Below are 26,886 nucleotides of genomic sequence, written 5' to 3'. Positions count from 1 at the left end.
TAGACAAAATCCTCACATTTTTCTTCTAACGCATTAATCTATGAAATATCTGAAGTGTTTTCTGTGTGTCACAGCTGCCTCATTTGTCTTTGTTTCTAAAACTGACCAGCATCAGAAGAAGGGAAGATGCAGCCAACTAGAAAACTAAGCCTCCCAGGACACATGGACAACATCTACCTAATTTACAGATTGTGCAGATTCAATATACCTATAAATATGCGCAAACTACATACAGATCTGTAAATTAATGCATGGAAGAGTCCCAAAGTGATAGAGCGTATACCTGCAAACTGCTGGAAAGTTTCCTGGTGTGAAATCGGTCCATCCCAGCCAGCACTATGCCTGCGTAGCTCCCAGGATGTGGCAGTTGAAACAACCCTTAGCCCATGACCAAGGGTAGGCAGCTCAGATACAGCCACAATTGTTGGAGGGAGACAAAATTTACTAGCACAGACACTGACCATTCCACAACAGCTGCCCTCAGTATACAAGGACATTTTTAGGCATACAGACAGAGCCAAAGAGATTCCCAAAGGATTTGACATAATTTTCCCTAAATTTTCCTGTTTTGCTACCTTACCCTACGTCAACTCAACCCTGGAGGCTCCATCACTGAGAGAGCTCAGAGATATCATGCTACTAATACCTGCCTGGTGTGGCTGGGAAATCTCCTTGCTCTCTGCAGACTATCCTTTACGGCTGAGACAACCAACAAACTTCTGCAAAATGGTGAAAAGCTAGAAGTTTCATTACCTCCTCCGTGATTTCATTTATAAAGCACATATGCAAAATACAGTCCTTTTGCTAGAGGGGAAAATCCCAGTTGGCTTTTGGCTCTTTCTGTACTCCACACCCGCCTCTGGTGTCAGTCGTGGTTGTGGGTGTTCAGTTTGATCCAGAGTTTGGCATCGACCTTCTACAGCTCTTCTGTACTAGCGTACTTGGATAAAGTATTTTCCGTCGCCGTCCTATTGCCCTGACATATTCATTTAGCTTTTTACATAAGCAAACTCTCATTTACTTTAATTTACTGCCAGAGTAAAGAACTCAAGAGTTTGGACTATTATTTATTTGTCTGACCTGATCTCTTGCCATAGATGGGCAAGGCACTCTACAGATAAGCACATCATGCCCTAAACAGGCCAAGGGGCTAGGCAGTAACAGATTGTCTTGCTTTCACACTTTCACACATTTCAGATGTGTGGCATGTTGTTTTCTTTTGTGGCAATATTTTGTTTCTGTGTGTAGTTAAAGGGGTTTTTTTTGTTGTTGCGCAAAGCTAGTTCTCAAGCAGAGTTCAGAGCTGAGGAAGACTGGGAGGAGGGGGTTTTGAGAAACTAGGAGGAGTACAAGGGAGCTTTGAGCCACTCAGGAAGTAATTTCAGGAGTATTGGATAAATACCACACTTAAGGAGAGGAGAAAAAAAAAAAAAAAAACACCAAAGAAATCCAAATCCTGCTCTGTAACTTGCACAACACATCTTTCTGAAGAGACAAACATAAAGCAGAAAACTACAGCATTTCTATGTAAGCTCTGTTTTACTTCATGAAACCAACTGAAAAGCTACTCTTAACATCAATTATACAAAAACATATCTTTTTCTTATGAGAAACTTCTTGGTCTTTTCCTTTATGTTTTTCAGCCAATACACCTGCCTGTAAGACCAACATAACTTGCAACATAGCTCTGCCCTGTATCAGAGACGTGAGTAGCTGGCTGAACACCAGGGTATATGCTGTATTTTCAGACAGCAGTGGAAGTAAAGATTTTTGGACTAAAGTATACAGCAACAGTGGCAGCTTTCATAGAAGCTTGGTTTCCCACCTAGAACCAGTGCTGGAACACTGACATAACAACTGCAAAAATCCTTTGTGCTCATAGGGCCAGATCTCCCAAAGCAGCTTCTAACATAGTGTCCCCCCGCAAAAAAAAAAAAAAAAAGGTATTTTGTGTGCACCAGAATTTCCATTTTTGTCAATAGAAACATATCAGCATGTGCACTGAGTCACCGCAGATGATCTCCCAGGCCAGACATCCACCCATCCAAATACAGAATTTGCCTGGGCAAAATTTGCAAGAGATTTTTTTTTTTTTTTGGGTAGAGTACAAGACATATTTCATTTGAAGCCCTCAGGTTCTTTAGAAATAAAACTATTTCAAAGAGATCCTATTTTTATTCTAAAGGTAGAATAAATTACCAGGATAAGATTACATGCAAAGTACTTCACAGTAAAAAAAACGAGCCATGGGAAGGCTATTTTTCTCCCTTTGACCCTTCAAATCTTATCCAAGCTAGAGCCTTCTTCTCAGTATTATTCTTTTACCCACTATAGCGGATTTCTCAGACTCAAGGCAGACATAACTGCAAAGTTATAAATAGCTGCTGTCCAACTGCAAAGTTAGTTAAAATCACAACAAAAACCAAAGTCACTGATACACTTTGCCACCTGCGTAATGATGTCTTTTAGGCAGCATTTTAAATGTATGCCTATAACAATTTACACTGCAATCCAGTGACACCCAGTATATCACAAACATCGATGCTGACCATAATAAATTTTAATACTGAGTCAGAACAAAAGTATTTAGCACAACGATTCACTAGTTATAAGTAAAACGAAAGAGTCAAAGGATAAATTCTCACTGTATAGCCAATAGCAAAATTTCTCCAAGCTTTCAAGCAAAGAATAAAAGTGAAGTAGTAAGTGGACCTCTGACCAGTGCTGCTTCTTCAGCAGGTTGTTTGTATAGTTTTACCACATTAAGGTGGAACACAAGCCAGTCAGTTTTTACATGAGCGCCTTCCTCAAAAACTTCTTCCTTACTTAGAAGTAGTTCTTATCCCCAGAAACTCCCAAAATACGTAATTTCCACATTTTCTCCAAAAACAAGAGAGGAAAAGCAAATCCTTTAGTTCCACTTAATCTTCCCTGCCACCAGCATGGGAAATCTCTCACCCCGCTGGCTTCCCTACCTGCTAGCAGTTCCTCACGGCAACGCAGCTAACAGACCATCCACTGGCCTTTACCAAGCACAACATTGGCAGGCAGTGGTTCTTCAGGACTTTCTGGTGGCAGTGATGGTAAGCACCTGGCTGCAGTATTCTGTTTATGGCATGACCAGCTGAGCGGAAACTGGGTCACTTCTGAATACAGAAGATGACACAGTAGGGGTCTGCAATTGATTCTTGGGACAAAGCGTTCATCACATGTTGGCAAGTTTAATTTAAACCCTCAGGGCTTTAATCTGGAAACAAATTATCTCCTCTGATAAAGGAAGAATCAATTTTACTCTTCTGGTTTTGGAAAATGTGACAGAGGCAGCACCCTAGACAGCTTCCATATACCAGGTACCTTCTTACACTCTAAAACAGACAAGAAGGAAGACAGTATATTTGGGCAGCAAGGTAGAGAGAAGAGCCTGCGCTGGCGGAGAGGCTCGCAGCAATAGCTGGCAGGTCTGCAACCCCGCTGGCTTCTGATGCAGTGCCCCAACCTGCACTCCTGCTCTGCCTGCCAGGAGTTAAAGGATGAGAACTTTCTTCCAGCAGCTGCCCCAGGCACACTGGGCACAGTTACCTGGGAGAGCAATAACCAGCTGCCTTCCACTCTCAGAGTCAGCGGGAAATGTTAAAAGCTGACTTAGGCAGATTTGGAAGGGTAAGGAATGAAAGATGAATCAGTGCAACACTTCTCCCTGGATTTTGTCTGCTGTGATCACATCACTAGGCCTGGAAACACCCTGAATAGCTGATTTGCTAATACATGTTAGTTTGGTTTGGGTTTTGGTTTTGGTTTTTTGGGGGGTTTGTTTTTGGTTTTTTTTTTAAAAAAAAAAAAGCTTAAAAGATTTGTTTAGGCTCCCTAGACTTGATCTCAGTAGAGGCAGCACAATATTACACTTGAATGATTTTAGTCACCAAAGGAAAACACTCATATTTATGGTCATTTTGTAAAATAAAATGAAGATAAAATTAAAGATGAAAAGTCTTACACATACAGTTGTGCTGTAAACCTCTCCACTTTACACAATAGATAGCAGAGAGCAATAAGTACTAGTGGAATATAAGAAAGTATTGTTTGAAAGGAAAACAAGAGCTTGTGTGGATAGTATACTTCATTAAGCAGATAACTTAAAAATTTTTATTTTTCAGCATATTAAATCATTTTTTTTTTTTTGTTCAAGAATCTTTTTCACTATTAAAGTTATTTAAAAGCTTTTATATAAGTTGTCAGCCTTATATACACCAAAAACCTCACTAACTCCATGGGAGGCTGTCATAAATATCAGTGCTAGGCAGACACTGGACTATTACTTTTTTTTCCCCGTACAATTAAGTAAATTCCCAGTATGGCAAAATGTACATTACAAAAGCAGGTGAAAAAAAACTATGAGAAGAGCAGTGAATGAATCGATTCATTATGCATCTATTCACCACCAAGCTCTTCCTTCTTCTGTTACTTTACCTTCTAAACCTTCCGGTTAAGCTTTAAATTGTCAGACAAGCTGTCTCCTATAAGTAACGAATATATGGTTTTCACTATGACATAATGCCTGTCAATACACAAGCACTACACAACTACAATTACATTTTTACTCACTAGATGATAAGGGAAACTTTGTGCTTTCTGTAAAAAATCCATGGATAAGCGGTGGAAAAAAAAAAGAAAAAAAATGTTAAATGAAAAGCACATTTGAAAGTGAAATACATTAAGTAAGCAGACAGTCATGTATACGTGTGATTTTTTTTTTTTCTATATAATGCAGTGTGCTGGTTAGCAGCTTAATCAGCTGTGACCAAATGATTATTCAGCATCAATAACCCCTATTATGAGTTGTGATTTTTTTTTAAATTAAAAGTGCTTAAATAACAGGATAAGTATGAAATTACTGAAGAAAAAATTAACAAGTTTTTTAATAAATCTAATTTCACATGTGTTCATAAGCACTTCATAAGTTTTGTTCTGTAACTAAAAGTACTTTAGTTTGAAAAGTTCATCAGATAAAAAAATATTTTCCTTAGCCCTTGTAACATATTTAATTTTATAGATCTGCTGGTTTGGGTTTGTTTTGTTTCTTTTTTTTAAGTAATGTCTACAGCTCTAGGTTAAATCATTGGACACCTGTGAGGGAGGAAGAACAAAGGAACACTCAAAGCCGCAGGGAACTGCCATATTCTCCATTTCAGCACTGAGATAAACTACTGGAAGATTCTGACCGAGATGCAGAATAGCACCTGCATCCAAACCCCATACTCACAAAAAATCAGTGAGTTTTTCACTTACTTGCAATTGTTGGTGCCGAATTATGGCCTAAAGAAGAAACTGCAGAATAAAACAGCAGATGGAAACCCCAGAAGAGCAGATGAAGAACTGCCAAGAATGACTGAGGTGAAACAGAGCCAAATATTTTTATCAACTCCTAAAACAAGACATTCTTGGTAGTGAGATCAGAAGCTGAGCAATCACACCAAATTATGCTTCAACCTGAGATGAAAATTTTAATTTTGTTCTTCCAGCCAGCATAAACAAGAAAATAAAAGAAAAGCATAATAGGAACTTTCTAAATACAGCCAACATAACCAGAGACAACCTTATAATTCATAAGCTCTGGAAGGAAGTCCATTTGAAAAAAAAAAAAATAATAACAATACTGGATATAAAGGGGAGATGCTACGCAGCAATTTTGTTTCACAGAGATAAGTGTGGCTTGTCAGATGAAAGTTACTTATCTGTTATTGTTTTATGGAGTGTTTGTTGTGCTGATGGAAGGCAAAGGTCAGACCTCCGCTGAAGCAACTTTAGCCGATTATTGAGAACTCAGGGTTCAAGTTTTTATTGCTGGGGTTTCTATTAACAAGCCTGCATCTCAGGCGAGCTGAAGGCAATGTCCTGTTCCAGACTGCTGGTGCACAATAGTCTGGCTCCACAAGGTGCACTCCCGGGAAAGGTGTCTGGGATGAGCTGAGAGGGCAGTAAAAGCTTTCAGGGACTGCTCAGGAACGAGTGTGCGTGATCAGAAATCTGGTCTCTGCAAATTTCCATTCACCAAATGCAAAAATAAAACATTGAGTTCTGACAATTTCCCCCTAAAAGAGGAGAGGGCAGAAATCCTGGGATTCATTCAAGACCTCTGCTGAGTATTTTAACAAGCAGATCTAAAAAGGCTCTGTACACATACAAAGGGTTGGGTTTTTTTAATTAAAAAAAGCCAACAACAAACCTACATATTGTCCTGAGTGGGAACAAGGAGGATCAGTGTGGAAGACAAGATATGCATCTTTGAAAGTAAGGAAATGTAACCCTCCCTTTTGAAGCTAAAATTATCTGGAAAAGTGATCAAACTGTCAGGAGGGACCCCTATGATTTAGAATATGACATTTGTACCAAATCCTGTCCCTGACATGCAAAAAGAATGACCAACTCTGTGGGGAACCATTTAATTGGGCTATAATTAATTTTAGCTTCTCTATGAAGGACCCAACAACTGCACAGCAAAAGCATAATTTCTTTTTTTCCCCCCCTTCCACCCAGCTCCTCGCCCTCCTACAGCTGGTCCCAACATGTTGCTCAGTCCTCACCGCTCTTTCCCTGCCCAAGCGTTGACAGGCTGAACAACAGGAACTGTCTTCCTATGGTGCCAAACCTTCAGAGCCCCCCACAAGCCCCAGGTTTAGGGTGCTTTCCACTTAGTCCATCTTAACCACTGTTTATCAGGGAACTGGAGTCCCTGGAGAGCGCGTATTGACACCAGGCAGCACAGACATTTTGCTTGCTGCTGCTGAGAGCTAAGAACCACACAACCAGATCCGACAGTAAGACCTGAGATGACAGATACAATGCAGAAACAACCAGCTGTTTTGCTGTTTTACATTACACAGCATAAAGCAACTGGAAATGGGTTTTAGCCATAAACAGAAGGCCCAACCAGTGAGAATGATTCTTGGGCAGCCCAAAGTGAATACTTAATCCTTGAGCACACACAAGGGTTTGTTGAAAGTGACCTTGATAATGCAGTTGTCTGCCACTTTAAAGGAGAAGGCAAAAATGTACACAGTAAGGGCAATTACTGCACATATATGTCCTTTATAATGTGCACATAACAAGCAATCTGCTTTGGAAAAATCAAAACAAAAATGAATACACATCAAATGCCTGCAAAATCTGAACCGATTATTGCAATTTGGGGCAGAAAATCTGGCACAGACACATTCATACTGATAAATAAAAATGTGGTTTTGAAGGCAGCTGTAAATTGCACTTCACTGGAGAATTTGCTTTCATTCTCCCACAAAATAGTCCATCAATGCATTAGCTCAACATTAACCATTTTTTTTTATTACTAGATGAACATGTTTTATGTTTGGATGAGATATGGCTGACAGCTCATTTTTCCCTTGCAGTCAACTCGATCTCATCCAAGCTATTAATGTAACAGAGTTCCAAGACAGATTTGCCAGTGGATGTTAAGTCAATTCCCACTGACTTAACTGAGGACAAGACTCAGCCCTTAAGCAACAGAAGAAATGTTAACTGGTATGGCTACTGAGTACAGAGAGTTTATTTTCCATGAGAAATAAGCATGAAGCAATATATTCGGGAGACAAAGCAATTTACATAATATCCTTGTTACCTTTATCAACACTTTCACTGTGTACTTGCAGTTCAATTCAGTAAGGCTCGTGTTGTTATAAAATGAGCTCCTATATCACAAACATATTTCTGCAAGTACAGTAACTGGATCAAAACAAAGACATACTTTGTTTTCAGGAAAAATACACATACTACATAGAACAGTTAACTTTTAAAGCAAGTCATCTTCAAACATGAAAGTGTCCCCCAAGCAGATTTTACTACTTTTATTTTACTATTAGTCTGCTTTGTAAACCAGTGAAGTGGCTGGCACAAGCTTCTGCAAGATTTTATCTAGAACAAATAATGACAGTGATTTCCCATTTTTCATTTATATTACCAAATTCCAAATCTTCACAATTAAAACTCAAGTTCATGCACTTCTTCAGGTTACAGTTTATCTGTCAAACTGTTTCTGTCTCAACACACACTACACCTGTATTTCCCAGCATCCTCAGTTTTAATTGACCTTATGGAGCTCACTGAAAGAGAGTGAAGTCTCACTTTGTAACCATGTATGTTCATTTAAATAACATAAATGAAGCAGGCATTTTGTAACCAAAACTTACAAATGTTTTAGTACAATAAGTACCTTAAGTTTAAGCTGATGATCTAAAAAATTCAAACTGCCACAGCTACCCATATACATAAGAATTAAAAAGCAATGTCATTTATATAAGCAACAACTGGAATAATAATTTTAGAATTACCCAGTTTCTTACTACTCTGTCAACTTCACTGTTGAACAGAAACTTAACAGCTCAAGTCATGACAAACTTCAACAATCTCCCTCAGGCAGGTCTCCTTAGGAATATTTTTACCTCCATTACACATCTACCAGCCTGTGGTGCACTGACCAGCTCTCCTCACAGACGTGTCACTGAGGACATCAATAAATATCACATTTTATTACTAGCTATATTCCAAAAAATAAAAACCAATCAATCCACAGGCCTGTCTACATATAGATGCACTACTCCTTCTCACAGACTTGCAGTACTATGTGTCTACTAAAGACCTACTTCCTCCTACATGAATGTAAGAAAATTGACATGAAGACACCCTGTGCAGGCTTTATTTCACAGTGAATTAGCAATTACTCTGAAAAAAAAAAACCACAAACTCAAGAAAGTAAAACCCTCTGGGGTAAGCTATAGATGTCATACAACATCGTTAGATAAATATGACATAGTGAAGCCAGGTTGGTTGAGGCTCTGAGCAACCTGATGTAGTTGAAGATGTCCCTGCTCCTTGCAGGGGGGTTGGACTAGATGACCTTTAAAGGTCCCTTCCAACCCTAACCATTCTATGATTCTGTGAATACAGATATTAAACAACTGAATAATATAATGTACAGTATTGGTAAAACATAATAGGCCAGATATTGCTTACGTGGCTGAAAGCTAAACATCCAAAAATGGACCCAAAGCCCTTCTTCAAAAGTCAGGCTGAAAATAACATAAATAGTTGAGACAATTTTTGCTCTGTTTGTTCATACAATAGCAGAATTTGTTAGCTTCTATTTTTCTTCCAGAAAGAACATCAACATTTAACTGCAGGAATTCATTTAGATCACAAGAGGTGAGAATAGGCCCTCTCACATGAAAAAAAAAAAAATTACTGGGAAATTTAAAAAATCCAGAGTGAAAGAACTTGGAAGCAACATAGACCTTGCTACAAGAAAAATGTTATTAAACTTACAATTCCCTATCAGTTACCATTTAAGATAAAAATTGATTGCTATTAGAACCACTGACGACACATTGCGCTTGTTAACCAAACCTAGCCCTTGGGTAAAACCAGAAGCAGATTTCAACTGACAACAACAGAAATTGCCTGGCCTTATAATGGAGATGAATTTGACCCTTCCTGTAAAGGCTGTTCTTGCTTCCACAAGAAGTAAAGCATGAATGACATCGGTACTTTGGCTTTGTAGACCTCTACTGAATATACTTCAAGGTAAAGTTTTGTGTGCTGCCCTATCAGTTGCTTTATATTTAGCAGAAATATATTTCCATGTCTATTACCAAAAGCATAATTTTATTATTCTTTCCTGAGCAGTTTTAACTAAATCACATACTAGTAGTTTTTAATAGTATTTTGTTGTGTCTAATTCTAAGTTATATGAAAATTGAAATGAACTTAAGTATTTGAGTTTGTTATGTTTAATTAATCATCAAATTTACTCTCCAATGATAAAAATATCCTTAAAATTCAATTACCACATACCTCATTCTGACACTTTTTAAAACATACATATACATTTGTGTTATACACAAAAATGTATTTACACTCCCCTCTGCACCATTTAGTGTTCCCTCTCCTCAGAGCTCAAAAAAGGTGTATTTTTTTTTCATTTATTATGTGGAACTATACAACACATTTATAAAATAACCAGAAATTCTTAACTGCAGACACTGACAATACAGGCATATGAACAGTACACATCAACATTTCTCCAGCATGTTAGTTAAAATCTTACATTTTGTGCCAGATGAGCAAAGGATGAAAAACAGTCATTGGCATCTCACCAGTGTCCCTCTGAGAACCGCAGACAGGCACAGGAGTCTCTCCTCCTTCCTCCAAATCAGGAGGAAAAATGGGAAAGGAGAGCTGGGAGAGAACTGACCCTTCGGGGCAACTGAAAGGGCAAAGCGGTATCGCTGGGGGTGGCAGGGAGGAAAGCAGTGGGAACAAATTAGATCTCCCAACTTTCAGCTTTCAAAATCAGTATCTTAATATAAACAAAAATGTCATTAAAAGTGCCAGTCTCTACCTCCCTGCTGTAGCCAACTTTGAGAAAATGCCTCCCCTATTGCCACATCTCAAAATTAGCAGGTATCAACATGGGGAGCATGGTTTGTCAGCTCCTCCAGAAAGGGCATAGTTGCCTTCACAGAGGAGACTGAAGACAGCCCAAAGGGCCAGCTGACAAGACAGGCACAACCTAACCATCCTGCTTCCCGGAAAGCAACAGTGACCTCGACCTCAGGCCTGCACAGCACAATTGCATCTATACAGGCTAAAAAGGTGACAGGCCTCAGTGGGAGAAGAGCTGTTTCACATCACCCTGCCTGATGGTACTCCACGAAAGTCACACCATTTTTTAAATTTAATTTAAGTTTACATAAAAAGTCACATCGATTAAGTTTACATAAAAATTTCAGGAAGTCTGAACAATGGATACACAGTAAAAGCTATATGACAAACTAGTAGGAAAAAAAAAAAACAACCCACACACACAAGCTGTTAAGTGTTTTTTGTACTCTTTTCCACGTATCCTCAAAATTTCCAGCTGGACAGCTGCTTGAGAATGAGCCCTCTGAAATATGACACATCCAGAGTACTAACGATAGTGAGCATTTCCCACCTCCAGTGAATCAAGAACACTTTTCCTCCTGGAGGCATATGGCAAAACAAGCCAAAAATCATTAAACACTGTCCCAGTATCTCATCTATTATAGAGAAAGGCTTTTGGGAAATGGTTTACATTTCGCCAAGTTTCCTTTGAGTCAGCTGTGAGTTTCTTACATGGCAAATATAGTTAAAATAGAAAGTATAGAAGTTGACAGTAACAACTGAACCAAAGGTTTGGTGCTGTGGCTTTAATTTAAATCAGAGCTAAGACAGGATTCTGAATGTTTTGGTTTTTAATATGTATGTTAGAGAAAATGTACCAAAGATAACAAATAAAAAAGACAATAATTATTTTTAAATCCTCTTCTGTATATAGAAGGTCACAGATACATCATGTATGGAAACAACACTTAATAGGATGTCTGCAACTTACGTTTCATTCTTTCCTAAGAGGCATGAAAAAGATCTTTATTACACTATCTTTATACTTCATCATAAAACTATATTTAGAACTTCAGTACATATATTAATTCATGTGGTAAAACTTCTTATGGAAAAAAAAACTTCAGAAAATTAGTTATTGAATTGAAAGCATATCCAAAAGCAATATCATTTTAAATGTATACTTGGTATTTTTTGTAAGGCACATTATACTGTTTTCATTGTAGTAAAATCATCTGCCCAATATGAAAATCCTAACATACTTCAGTTCTTTAATATCCCTTAATTCCCATGGAAGTTTACCTTAACAAACACCAATGCATCTACCGCTCTCTATCTCACCAAAAAAAAAAATAAATCTTCAAATGACATTCATGGGAAGTTTGAGTCTGTCTTGCTGCCACAGGCTTTCTAAAATTTGCTCAACTGGCCTCTAGCAAGTGCAGCAAGTACCCTCCAGACTCAGGGGGGAGCTGCAGGATTTATTCCCCAGCGCGGTGTGGCATGCAGCCAAAGGAGTCATTTAGCAGAGTTTTTGGCCAAGCAGGAAAGTGTTCCATTTCTTCTGCCATTCATTGAGACCCACGAGGAAACTGAGACAGGAAGTCAGGCTTCCAGATAATAGGAGTGTTCCTAATGATGTCCTTTGGCTCGCAGCACAGAACAGTTCCTCTACGCTTGCCCTTGCTACAACATCTTCTCTCTATATAATTTCCTACTGCAGAGGGGGAACAACAACAAAAGCATTTTAAATGAGTTTTCCTTTGCATCCAATTCAAAGGGCCCTGTTAAACTGCATGGATTATCTGCTTCTGTACTGTGTATGAACAGCAACTAATTGTTTCTTTGTAACAGCTGTTTATGTTTGGAAATTATTCTAGTGTAATGCCGCTTTGGAAAGGTTCTTCCATTGCAATGTCTACATATAAATATATAAATATCACAAAACATCAAAAAGCAAATTACACTCCAGTTACCTGGGTACCTCTTGCCTCCATTGTAATGGACTGTGGGAAAAATATAGCTCCAGTAAGTCTCGGTAAATTGGCCCTAAACATAATTTTTCCTCAGGTTTAAATTCTGACCTCATTAAGGTCAATGTCACTGTGCCATTCATATCATCAGATGCAATAAGAGATCCTGAGGGGGACTGCAGTCCAGGTGAAGACTTCAGCTTTATAAGTTGCAGCACATAAACACAATCCATTTAGTATTCCTACATAAACGTCCCAGGAAACACAAATCAGGTAAAAAATGAAGGCACTACTGTATGATAAAGGGAAAAAAAAGCCAGCTTCATTGGCTGGTGGGTCCCTGCCCTGGGCATAGTTCCCTACTGTACAGTCCACACCACAACCCACCTAACACAAGCCAGGGACTGTCACACATCATAATGCAAGCTCCTCCACATCCCACTTCCAGGATCTGCTGCTGTATCCCATGGCAGGACACAAGGCAGTGCTACTGCAGCTATGATGGTCCAAAGAGACAAAACTCAAAGTTTGCAAGGAAAGCAGCTACCTTCTCTTAGACCAACTTTACAGAACGAAAAAGTCCAACAAACTTTCAGACACGCAATCTTTATAAGCCATGGCATTTTACCAGGTGGAAGAGCCACCAAAAAATCCACAGCAGCATGCGAAAATAAAACCGAGAGATGTGTGCAAGAATATTTCATCCATATTTACCTGAATGACATGTTAGAACAAAGTATCACTAGGAATTTTGATCTGTGTATCATCATTTTAATTAGAAGTTACTACCTTAGCAGCAGCTAAATACAGCTAGTAGTTTGATTTGCAAAGTGCACTCACAGAAGTTTCTGCTGGAAATCATCTATCTACAGCTGCAGAGGGCTCAGCACAGAATCATTCACCTCTCGTTTGCTTCTCAGTTTTTATCTGGTTACCTAGCTTCCCCTGGCAGATAACCCACACAGTGCTTTGTGATGTCGGTTTATTCCCCATGGCTTCTCTAAGCTCCTATCCAACCTTAAACACAGATGTCTGTGACTCTTCAAGACAACAAATAGGAAGGAAAACTAAATCCAAAACTGATTATGAAGACGGGAGGAAAGAAAGGTGCAGTGTGTTCAGCAGTGCCCTGGAGAACTAGGAGTCCCTGCAGCTCCGTCAGTGCAAGTCTCATGTGTGCTCCTCTCCAGGTCAGCCAGCTGGAGAAAGGGTTTATCTTGATACCAGAACAGCCACAAAGAACTAAAAGCAATCAGAATGGATCAGCACATTAGAATGGGGATGTTAACTTGCTTCTTGAGCACATGCAAGCGGATTCAAAATCTTATCTAGATCTTTGCTGATTTCCGTGATGCATCACCTGCTCGTTGGAAGGAGAGGAGAATTTCCCCACTGATAAGGCCTGGGAAATTTTAGGTCAATGAAGCCAAGCCAGAGTATGTGAACAGAAGCCAAGGGTCAAATAATTTTTTTTCTTCTATAAAATGATACAGTTAAAACTAAGCATTACTATTTATGTTAATTTTCATGGACTTTTTCCTTACGGCCTTTCTTTAGGGCTTGTTTATAATCAGGAAAGACAAACAAAAGGTTTACATTTATAACCAAGTCTTTCTAAATAATTCAGGAAAACTTTGGCTTCCTAAACAACCTTGATCCTAGAATGAACAGATCAATGAATCAGGAAAAATACATTCTATGTGATGGAATGCTGTACGATACTCCAAATAAATCTAACAGACACTTTTTTAAAATCTCAGGAAATAGCCAAGAAAAATTAATTTTGTCCAAGTTGAAAACATCGTCATGCCTTTAGCTGGCTCTACACATTGTTGACTTAAATCACCACACAGTAGCTTGCATTTCTCCCTAACATTTTAGTTTCAGCGCCCTGAAGATCTGCACTTCTCCATAAACACGGTTACTGATCAAGGAGGCATCTCTGCATTTGGCTCTCTTCCATAATGCAAAAGGGAGCCTATGTTGTAAATTCTCTTTACCCAAGTTTCACTTCTACAGACACACTGACTGTGATCCATCAGTGCTACAATTCATACTTAAGTCAGCTTCTTCCAATGTAAAGGTATTATGAACGAAAACATCCAAAAGACCTGAACTGAGTTTCTGTACTTTCATCTGTACTTCATGTGTGAAAGAGTTTCATCCTCAAGAATGCAGATAAAGGACTGAAAAAAAAAGGAACCCTCTCTCCTGCACTCTCTACTCTCCACCACTCCTTCCATTCAGGGATCAAAGGATCTACAAACTGTAAAAACAGAATCTTTTAATGATGGGAAAAGATTTTTCTCCTTCCTTCCCCTGCCAAATAACTCCAGAAAACTCCATAACTGAAGCCAAGTAAAGGACTTGCTTCAAACAAGGATCTTCAGTCAAATCTAGACTCATTTCTCATCTGCAGTTCTCACTCAGGCCATGATTAAAGTTCAACATGCTGAAAAAACAACATCAGAAAGAAAACAGTTGTTCATGAAGAACAAAAGTAACAAACTATGTGGTTAAACGCAAGATTTGCACAGAGTTAGGCTATGTCATAAAGGTACTTAGGTCTATACTGCAATCTAGAGTTTTTGCAAACCATCCAAACTATAGATAGCTTTGGAAAACAAAACAAACCTGGTTTTATTTTACCATTTAACTAATTCTTCATCGATTAAATAAATGGTGATATTAGCACACCTGTTCCTCCTAGTTTTCCAAGATCTCTTGAGCTTCTAGTAGCCTCTGGGATAGGAAATGTTTTTATTTGGGTCTACTGTAAATTAGTGAAGAGATTTTCAGTGCTTGTCAAACTTTAGCTAATGGTACATGATTTTGCTGATATCATTACAAACTCCATTGACATCAGTTTCACATGCCTACTGTATTAACAAATAGCTTATTATCTTCAATTTTGCATTTCTTGAAATTACACAGATAAGGAACTGTATGCAACTGCAACCATCATATTTGTCAGCATCTTTAGCCATTCATCAGATTGAACAATTAATAAAGTATTCAGCTATGACAAGAAGAAACCTATCTCTAAAGGCTGAGAAATTATTGCAGTAATTTAAATCCAGTCTTATCCTGAAACTTTTTATGAGGGGGGAAAAAAAAAAAATAAATATGTATCAGATGCTTTTGCAAGCTGCTGGATTTTTTTCACACCCCAGTCCAGCAAGAAAGAACCTGCAATCACAAGGTCACTGAATGTAAGATTTCACGATACTCTTGTGTTAGTGATGACAACTACAGAAACTGGGGCAAAAATCCAACTGCCTGCATTAATGTGCCTGCAAAGCATGTAAGCACATGAATACAAGCGAGCCATAGCCCAAGTAGACAGGAGTAAATTAGTCAGCTCTGCACTTCATTACTTATTCACCTATAAATATTATCTGTAAAGTAACTGGAAGCATTCCCGCTGAGTTCAATAGCCTCTAGATCAGGTTTAACACAGATTAACATGGCATTTCCCAGTGTAGGAAAAAAAAAAAAAAAAAGATGAAAAAGCATTTACACAATCTGTACACGCAACTTTAAAGAACCTGTACAGATACTTCTACAAGCATCTCCTCTTCAATGACACTTCCTTAGGTAATCAGGTGAGCATGTGCAAACATGTGTTTAAAGATAAGCATTATACAAGTGCTCCACTGGAGCCACAAAGAGAATCTATATATATTAGGTAACTGCAGTTTTCTTCTTGTGTGCTGGCATACATTCCTTTTCATCAAATACAGTTGGTCAATGCATTTACAATCATGCCTAGCTTTGAAATTCACTCACTTCCCAAAAGAGCCAAATTGCATTTATCTTTCAGGCATACTACAAACCACGAGTTTTTGAAATCACATTTGGGGAGGGCTGAGGAACAAAGGAACTGCAACACTGGATGATATCCAAGGTCCTGTCTCTGACAGCAGTCACCACCAGCTGCTTCACAGAAAGAAACAAGGATCTGCAGTAGGTAGACGAGGATAATCTTGCCACATGATAGGGTTCATCCTGGTTTCCAGCTACTAAAGACTGGCTTGAACTCTGAAGCCTGAGGTATAATACTCACTTGAAAATGTTATCACTACTAATTACCAGAGCTCCAGATACCCCTATCTACGCAAACGTCATACTGTATATCCGAATACTACCATGTGGAATCCTTTAGCAGACTTCAACCTAAAAAGTTGTACAAAAAAAACATGTCTCAGTTCTGAATTTGCCACTTCAGAATTTAACAGACTAATAGGAGTAGAAGAAAAAAAATCTTCTTTTCATCTTTTTATAATTTCTTCTATTGTACATGTTTATCACATCCCTTTTCTTTCATTTCCTCTTTTCTAACTTGAGTATTTTATTATCCCATTTTCATTATACAGTTTTTCCAATAATCTAACCTTTGTGGAATAAAAAACTTATCCGCATGACTCTAGTTCCTTAGCTATTTATAGGCTTGATAATTTTGGGTTTTTTTTGTCTGAGGTTTGTTGTGGGTTTGTGGGGGATTTTTTAATAACTTATTTTCCAGGAATGAAAGCTTAATCTATATTAGTTTTCAGAACATAATGTCATTACAGCATATCAGTAACAACAGAATAAGGATTCTAGGATTTAGTCCTGAATCAATTGTCTTGAATAGCTGCATAGTTAAAGAAAGACTGAGCAGTTTATACGATGACAAAAGGATGGGCTGATGGACAGATCAAAGATCCTGCTACTAAAATGAAGAAGATCAGAAAGGGATGTGTAACATGCCTCCATCACAATGCTGGCAGTTTTGCACGGAAACACACTATGGCTTTTGTCAGAAAAGGGCTAAGCAGATTTTCTGAACACAAAATATTGAATTTTTCAATTTGCGTGCATGTATATACATCTTTACAAGGGATGAAACAGATAAATATCAGTATGGAAACAGTTGTCAAGGACTGGAGCTTAACCTACCTGCAAATAAAACTGAAGTAAGAGTACAACTGTAAGAGTCATGTTGAGTAAGGGGAAAAAAAAGCGAGTATAAGTAAAAATGAAGATGTATGCAAATTTGTGATAAATATAAGGACATTTTACCAGATGGAGAAATTGGGCAGTTCATCGTCATGTTCTCACACCCGCAGAGTTGTTCTAAAACTACTCTTCATGAAAGCAAATATAATTGGCTGTGCAAGTAACCTGTTTAAATAAATCTTGATATTATATAAGAACCATCTGAAATTATTTTCTTTGCTTATCTGAGAACATCATCCAAAAACACAGAGGAGCTCTGCCTCTCAGCCACTCTTTCTACAAGTGCTATGTCTTGTTCACAATTCGTTATACTTTATTGGGAAAGTGGAAAAACATTGAAGGTCTTTAGTAACACAATACCCACAACAATAAGAATGTACCTAACTAGCATCTATTAAGATGTCAGAGACCAATAAAATGGATTCATTTGTTTAATAACAATGAGAGTTACCACACTAGGAATATATTTAACTGCTGCTACCAGCATAAGAATAATGTAACCCCTTTGCATAGCTCTTTAGATAGATCCCTCTCAGCTGATGTCCATGCCTCCTCACTTCTTTCATGAGCGGATATTTAAGCTTCACCACACAGTTTACAATACCCCAGGAGCACAGCATGGCTGGAGGTACCTTTCAAATGCAGAAATGTATCTGTTATTTAGTTTTTGTAGGCAAAGGGATTAAATTCATCAGGACAGCAAGACAGATAATTCCTAAATTCAGATTTTAAGTGCGTTTTTGTGTCCCGATTTTGGTGATTATTCCCTGAACAGATAAGAGTTCCAATACTTACTACTCTTCAATGTAATATTGAAAATCTGATATTTTGTCAATGACATATGAGAATACCAACCTACAAACCTCTGAAAGTTTGAATCCTGGTAAGATGTGCCAGGTGACAGTTCTGGCACCGCTGAACTTACTTTCCTGAGTAGCACCAACTTTACCCACAATTTATGGCTATTTTAAAACTAAAACTCTCACATAATTTAAGCAAAATTATAATTTTAAGTGTTTCATGGAGCAGAAAATGTTGCTAAGAATGTTGATATGTTTTAAATAACTAAGAGGATACCTCAGACCAGGCATATTGTTCTGTGATACAATTTAACACATCAAAATTAATTTAGAAATTTAAAAATCAATTCCTAGTCAATATTGATAGACTTTATCTCAATAAAGTATATATAGCAAAGAGGCTGGTTAAATACACACTGCATATCCTATTAGGCATCATATTTCACACACCTCAAGAAAAATTTAGGAGTTATTTTAGAACAAAATTGATTTTTTGGCATTTTGGTCTTGACAATCTCTGGTTTTAAATATTGAAGGAAAAACCCACAAACCTACATTTTGGAGCATTATTGCTCTGTAAGAGCTATCTGATTGTGCTCAAACATTCTCAAACACTTGATGCTCACAGATTTATAGTCACTCAAAATTTGCACTTGCAGATCATTACTCAGGCAAAAATCCCAATAAAAGTCATCTGAGAGTATCCATATGAGCAGGAACTGCCTCCGAAGCAGTTTGCAATGCAACCACTGACATGGGTTGCACACTGACATTCTACATATGTCCAGGGCACAGCATCCACCTCCACACTCCCCAGCTCAACCTGTTCTGTTGCATCACTATTTATACAAGTTTTACACTTCAAGTACTTCTAGTACTCTTATTTCTATTGTTCAGCAAGGACAGTCTCCACATCAGATCTTGATATTTAGGTAAGTGTGTCCAACAGAGACAGAAGGTTCATGTATGTGCTCTGTAAATATTTATAGCCGGATATTTCAGGGTCTGACGTGCAGCGTTTAACAAATCACTGGCAGCCCACTACGTACAAGGCCTCTGAGAACATGCTGGTCATGCACAGCCCACCCGTCCTCCTCCTCATTTTCAGCTGTGGGCACAGGTGCCCAGTTTCTTTGCTACAGAACTATCAAAGCACTAGAGGCCAATCCTACAGAAAGACTGATGATGAGCTAGAAGTTATATTCGGAGGGAATAACTGCTAATTGTGAGCAAGAGAAGGATATTTCAAGGGAAAAAAAAAACAGAGAAAAGTAGGTGACTGGCCAGGCAGCACAGGGAAAAGCTGAAAAGCAAGCAAAAAAAATGCATTCAGTGGAGAAAGGGAATCCAGAAGCAAGGAAACTTGTCATGGGAACAATGAAAAAGGTAACAGGGAAAGAAGCAGAGGATGAGCAGCAGACACAAAGAATGAACATGCGTTAAAACACATTAACAGATTAGCTGTTAGTTCTTTCTTAGCCAAGAAAAATATCCTGGAAAGAAAGAACTAAAAATACCCAAAGACTTCTCTAGTCACACTTTCAATTGCTATAGTCCTCGAGGGATGTAGTAGGGAGGTGGACAGAGGTTGTTTCTGGCCAAGAACGGGAGGAATGAACTGCAATCAATAATGCCTGGAACAAAGTAGATTAGATAGACTCTAAAGGGGCTGAAAAACACTGTGAAAGACTGTCCATCCTACTGGAAGCTTTGAAAGCCTAAAGCTTAGTTTTGCTCTGAAATACTTTTAAAATAATCTTTCCTTCAGATATCTTTTTTTTTTAAAAAAAAAAAAAGGAACGTTGTATAAGCATAACATTTTTCGTGAGTCTAAAACCAGACCATAAAAACCTATTTCAGTTTAAGGATAAACACACATTGTCTAAATACAGAATAGAGATTTCTCTCCTTGTTTAGTTTATTCACTGCTATAAAATTTAGAGTTCTGTAATGCATCCAGGAAGAAACAAAAGGATCTGTTTTCCTCCACAAGGTCCCCTGTGCCTGTGAAAACCAGAAGTTGACTCTTCCATTTTACAGCCCTTCTGTCAATACCATGCACCACAGACATCACCATTTCTCACCAAAAAGAAGTGAATGGAATTATGTAGTAAGCCTATCAGTCCAGTTTTCCAGAGGGGCAATAAGAATGACATAAGGCAGACATCCAGGTGTGGTGAATGTTTCCGAGCTTGCCCGGGGGACCCGATTCCAAGCTCAATTAAATTTGTCAATTAGGCTTGTTTCGCAGTGATGTAATACTGCTCCTTGCAGGTCACTCATTTGACACACCGGAAATATATTCAGAAACAGATCCCTATGGAAAGTGGTCTGGACATGAAACTGAGCCTTTGGTGTGGAAGGATATTCACAAAGTTAGAACGTCAAATATATTAGTTTAATACAGTTTTCGCAGAGTTTCACTATTGAATTAATCTTTTCAATGAAGCCAAGAAGAAAAAGAACTTTATGTTCACACAAATTTCTTTCAAAGTTGTTCAGATACCACATTAAAGAGCATCACAGATAAAGTAACAGTGGAGAATTCTGAAAAAGAAATATGACTTAAACACTAAATTTTTCAGTAGCCTGATTTACCCTGTAAGTTTATCCACAGCAGAATGAAGGCCATTTGGGACTAACTATTCAGAAAAGCTTGCTTCTGTTTCAGCTGCCTACACTACGCGTTTACTACATGAATAGTCACAGTTCTGTCAATCTGGCAAGTGATATTAGCAGTACAACCTCTATATTAGTATAAACTGCACAATACATCTTTCAGAATTTACTGCATGACTAAAATACAGAGATGAAAGATCTCAACTATCTAAATCATGCAACAGATTCAAAATATATAATCAGAGGTTTTCAGAATTTTCATGTTACTAGACTGCACAATTAGCACGCTGACAGTTGAAAACATGTCCCAGAACACAAGACACAAACTAAAAAAAAAACCAATCTAGCAGTATAGAAGACTGCTGCTACAACATCAATACACAAAAGTAGGATTGCAGTTACGGGTGATACCATATAATAATTATACTTAACATTTACCATCAACTTTTCATGTTCAGATGCTTTACAAATAAAATACATAACTAGGTTTCACACCTGCGTGAGGTGGGCAATACTAATATCCCTGTTACAGACAATCCAAACATCATTATTATTATTATTTATAAAGGTTCTAAGAAACCAAATGAGTTCCTTTGATTCTCACAGAAGTGAGAAATGGACACAGTGAGGAGGGTCTTTCCTACTTTTCTCTTATTCTCAAACAAGAACACATACATACAGAACTTGTTCTTAGTCAAACAACCACAAGCTAGCTAGCTTTACAGGGGGTAGTGGAGTCGAGAGGGAATCTTCTGTTCCAAGACAAGCAACTGAGGCATAATTTGGGAAGAAAAAAAAACAAAAACACTCACACACCAAAAAACAAACACCCAATTAAGAATTTTGTGTAAGGGGAAAAAAAATATGTCCAAACTAACTACAAGTTTTCCTTGGGAAAAGTTTTCCCAGTGCAAGACAGAACTTCTGATCTAAAGATGACCAAGGCCCACAACAAGGAAAAACAATAGATCAACGAGTTCAACTTCCAGCCTACTCCCTAAACATTTAACATTTTTTTTTAGGAAGTGAAATACCTCACAGAAGAAATTCTAGAAGAGTCTGAGAGCTATCTGGAGGCTGGACCAGTCCTCAGTGATGTGGATAGGCCACAAAACTGAGACTCGTTGCCTCATCTTCCATGGTTCACACAGTATTTGAACTGGAAGATCAATTACACCGAGCATCTCTCTTTTTGTTTTTTTGTTTTGTTTTAAGGAAACAAAATAAAAACCTTCAAAAAACCTTTAATATCAACTAAGTGCAGACTATGAACAAGTATGACAGAATGGGAGATTATTCTCCTGCTCATCTCACTCTCTATGCTTCTCAACAGGAATCTTTAATGCATTATAAGCTGTGGTAAGAACAAAAACAAAAAAACAAAAAAAAAAAAAAAAACAAAAAAAAAAAACCCACCAAAACCAACCCACTTCAGGAATCCACAGAGAAATATAGATGTAGGCTGCCATCTGAAAAGCTTGAGAGAGTCTGTGTAAATCTAACTAAGCATTTTATTTTTTTGAGTAATACCCGGTTTATAGAAACGTTGATCTATGTTCTTAGATTCTTTAAAGCCTGACATTGTGATGAGTATGGCATTCCCAGTTTCACGTCTTCTGGCAAATTAGATCCTGAAGATGAACTAAGAATGTCTTACACTTGAACTTCATAATGATAAACACTGAGGACAATATCCTGCAGAGACACACAAGGAAATATCTGAGACATCAGAAGCACAGAAACTGTGTTACATCACATCCCGCTGTTACAGCATGCCAGGATACTCATTACAAGGAGAAGTAGCATGACCTAAAATTCACACACAGGTTAAAGGTCTGCAGGCAAACGCACAGGAAATCGCACAGCTGATCAAGTTCATCTGCACAACATCAACAGCCTCCTTATTACCACTCATATCCTCAACACCATCACAACATCTCCCCAGGCTCTTCTCCTGGAGCCCTTGCTCCAGGGCTCCCGAGGTGCTGGCTTCACCGCCAAGACTGAACTTTGGGGTTGTTGCACAGAACAGCTGCTGGTTTAGATGCAATTGGAAACATCAGTTCCAGAAACAACTCCTGACCCAACTGTGCGTCTGTCAGAGTCCTGTTATCGACAGATTTTTCACAAAGCTGGAAACTTTGTAAGAAAATGTACTTTTCAGCCCCTTTAGCATCCTGCACTACAATACTACTGGGAATTTTAAGTTCAAGGAACAGTGTGATTCTAAGCACATTCGCTAAAGTGATCCCCTCCTTATGAAAATGTTAAAATACACACAACGTACCCATAAATAATCCCATGGAATACCTATAAGTAATGTCTCGGAGGCTGTTTTGTTATGTTTCTGGTAAATTTCTCCAGCTCTTCCACAAAAGGAAAAAACAGGGAAAATGGGACTCACCAAAAGAAGACTGATTCAACAGAGTTAGGACTCCATCTATAAAAAGAGTTATCTCTATAGAATTGTAACTGTATGCAACTATAGATCTGCGGCCTCGCGTACCGTGCTTTCCGTCACAAGATCACAAACGTTTTCTGATGTGGTCTGCAGAATAGAAACCAAGCAGCAAGCACTACTCACTGGAGGAAAGTAGAATGCAAATAACTTCTAAAATGCAAGTGAATCCATCCTACGTCAGCATCTTTGAGGGATCTTAGCCGTGGCTGGTTTCAAAGCAGTTTATTTGCTTCGAAATTATGGTAGGTCAAACAATCCTAGCAAGTCCATAAAATCGGCATGGAACTCACTGGAGGTTTTGAAGTATGTCTCTAGGTAAAACTCTAAACTGACTCTGGGTATTCTCCCATTTGGTCAAGTTGCAGAAATTCACAATATCTGGGATCTAACAGTTACCACCTGAATAGTCAAAAAAAAGAGTACTCGTAGAGCCCCCTGTTGCAGGCCCTAGAGATGCAGTAAAAGCAGGTGTTAACTGTATCTAAGACACCAAGTTTGCATACACTGAACACAATCTCAGCAAGGATTATCTTGTTTTATCCTGGTATCTCACACATAGAGCAACCACACAAATCTGAGTGTGAACAACTCACACCCCTGAGTGTGAAGCCTGGCTTTGTCCTCCTTTAGGGCTTCACTGAGGAAGAAGCCATCCTAATAGCAGGTATCAGTAAAATTACTCATGCAAGTCCAAAGACCACCCCAGACGGTAAGATTGACCCAGCAAGAACACACATTTGGGTTATGCTGCTAAAAGAGGCTGAGCACCGGCTATCCCCATCACCTTTGATCGGGTATCAGCACTTCACAGGCTGAGACTAATGTAGTCTTTAGGGAAGGTTTAGCAGGCAAAGTATTTGGGAAATACCATAGGAGATACGTACCATGTACCAGTTTCATTGGTACATACACAACCCTTCTGTTTTTGTTAAAAACAATTGGTACATTGTTCAAATTAAGTGTGCTGCAGTGCCACACATTTTCATTTCTGAAGAACCACTCTACACCAAAATAAATAAATAAATAAATAAATGACTGGGCTATTTACTGAATAGAAAACCTCAAAGTGACTGCTTTTAAGACTAACAGGAACTGCACACAACTAACTCTTCACACATGTACCTATCTCTCATCACAGTAGTATCTAAGCACCTTGTGAAGAAGCAGCAAGAACTTCCATAAAATATTTAAACAGGCCAAACTTTCCAAACAAATGTTTCTTTCTCCAAACAAAGCACAAAAAAAAAAAGAGGGTAAAACAATTGTCAATGCTTAGCATATTGCAGAGTTCCTTACTGTTTACTTTCTCTCATACATAATCTTAAAACACTTTCATGAATTATAATTTTAATTACTCCTAGTATGAAACAAGGACTATAAAAACCCATAGCAAATTCAGAGTAAATACATAGATATCTTATGATATGAAATTATGCATATGAATCTTCCTAAACAATAACGGACCAGAAGAGCTCAAGTTAACTATGACTGCTCACTTACCTATATTTATTTGTGAGTGCTAACTGGGAAAAAAGTAATATTTTGTTTGCAGTTGCTTCAGGTTTTTGGTTAGCTTTTTTTTTTTTTTGGACTTCAGCACTCCTCAGTTCTAAGCAAGTAAGACCTAACAATTCACACTTAGGAACAAAATATTTTTGTGATTAGAAAAAAACACAAGTGTCTGCATATTTGGCGTATATGTTCACCACATTCTCCTCAATAAATTAAACAAAACCACAGAGATATAGCGAACACAACCTTTGGCTGAACTAGTTTGCAGCATATAAAATAACTAATTAATGCAAAGGAGGCTTATTTTACAATAGAGCTGTTGGGAATGGAGCACCACTGTTGTTCATAACACACTTTTTTGGGGGGAAGAAACATCGACATACACTCGTCTACTGGAATACCAGTGAACCCAGTTCCTGAAGTCAGTGAGAAGGTTGCTGAGGACTTTAATGGATGAAGAGCTGTATTTGGTATTAAGGAGCCTGAAGTCCTAAATTAGCAAGATAAACGTTCTAGGAAAGCATGAATTTGCTCTGCGAGGTGAGCAGAGGCTGTAGCTCGGCTCTTCCCACGCAGTTTGGAAAGGGGTCGGTCAGGCATGAAGAGGGCAGGGGCCACCATTCGGGTTATAACACGGGTACGCACGGACTCGCGGGGCTCAGCCGCTTCCCCTCCCCATTTACCGTACACATATCCACAGGGCGGCCAAGGGCCCGCCCTGGCTCCGCCCCGGCTTGCCCGGGGGCGACAGGTTGAGATGGGGTGAGGAGGCGGCATTGCTCCCGCAGAGCCCCGGGAGGAGCCGCTGGCGCCCGGCTCGGCCCCTCCGCGCTCCCCGGCTTCTGCTGCGGGGCACGGTCCCGTCTCGAAACCTTTGAGGCCCGCCGAAATCCTCTCGGCAACTTCCGCGTCTCGCGGAGGCGTCGTACCGGCCGCGGAGCCCCGTCCAGGGCTCCGCGGCCGGTACGACGTCGCCGCGGGAAGCGGAGTGGAGGCGCAGGGGACCTTCCCGCCGCCGCGCCCCTCTCCCACCTCAGCCGCTTAAGGAAGTGGGGAATCCCAGAAAAGCAAGTCCCGGGGACCTGGCCCAGGTGAGGGAAGCAGGAGCCGGGCTGCGCTTGGTGCCGCCGCCCCGGGAGGGAGCAGGTGAGCCCGGGACATTTCCACTCCCCTACCCCGCCCCCCACCCCATCCTCCCGCCGCACAGGGGGAGAAAAAAAAAAATAATAAAAAAAAAAAGGAGACAAAGTCACCATCTGGGGAGGAGGCGGGGAGCTGCATTAGAGGTGGAAGTCACTTACCGGCTTTGCAAGGATCCTTATAATCTATCGCCTCAGCTTTATCCTCTTCGGTGAAATCGTAAGTGTAGTCATAATCGAGGCCAGAACAAGAGGAAGGCTTCCCACAGACAGTCCAGCCGGCCAGCCACAGTGCCATCCTCCAGCAAAGCATCTTCATCCTCCCGCGGGCAGAGAGGTGGTGGGCAGGGTGCAGATGAATTAGGCGGCTGGTTCAGCTGTCCACACAGGCTTGAGAAAGGAGCGTAAGGGACGGAGGAACCACGGGTTTTGGGGGATTTAGGGTTTTTTTGTGGGTTGTTGTTTTGTTTTTTTTTTTCCTCCTTCTCCACCTGGAGGCTCCTCCGACAGACGGTGCTCCCTAGGTCGCCCCAGTCAGACGGGTGCAACACGGAGTGAGGAGCAATGAGCCCCGCCACCTCGCCGGGGAGAAGTCGCTGGGTGTGTGGGTGGGCGCAGGGGGTGGACTCAGGCCGGGAGATCCTGTCTGTCAGGGCGTCCCCTCGCCTCTGTCAAACCCCAGCCAAACTTCCCGCGGAGGAGGAGGAGGCGGCGGCGGCCGCCGCTGCCCGCGTCCCGCTCCGCGCCGCCGACCCCGATCCCGCTGCTGCTACCAGAAGATGGATCCGGGCTGCACATCAGCAAACTACCGCGGGGAGAGGGGGAAGAGAAAGAAAGAAGAAAGGAAAGAAAGAAAAGGGAGCGGGGGGTGGGGTGCACTAGAGCCCTAGTGATGGGAGACAGCAGCTATACTGGCGGGAGCAGAGAAAAGTGTCAGAGCTTCCCCCCCC

General features: G+C 39.6%; 1 protein-coding gene across 1 annotated transcript in view; it reads right to left on the bottom strand.

The window, feature by feature from the left end:
- TLL1 (tolloid like 1) overlaps positions 1-26,432 on the bottom strand; it is a 139,155-nt gene extending 112,723 nt beyond the window's left edge. The window contains exon 1 of the mRNA XM_086746653.1: positions 26,099-26,432. Within this exon, the coding sequence (XP_086602779.1) occupies positions 26,099-26,255 (157 nt within the window). The 5' untranslated portion in view covers positions 26,256-26,432. The remainder of the gene's footprint in view (positions 1-26,098) is intronic.
- Positions 26,433-26,886: the final 454 nt, after the last annotated feature.

The sequence above is a fragment of the Chlamydotis macqueenii genome, chromosome 4 (assembly GCF_036417535.1).
Source record: "Chlamydotis macqueenii isolate bChlMac1 chromosome 4, bChlMac1.mat, whole genome shotgun sequence".
Lineage (NCBI taxonomy): Eukaryota > Metazoa > Chordata > Aves > Otidiformes > Otididae > Chlamydotis > Chlamydotis macqueenii.
This window is presented reverse-complemented; position numbering and strand designations above follow the sequence as displayed.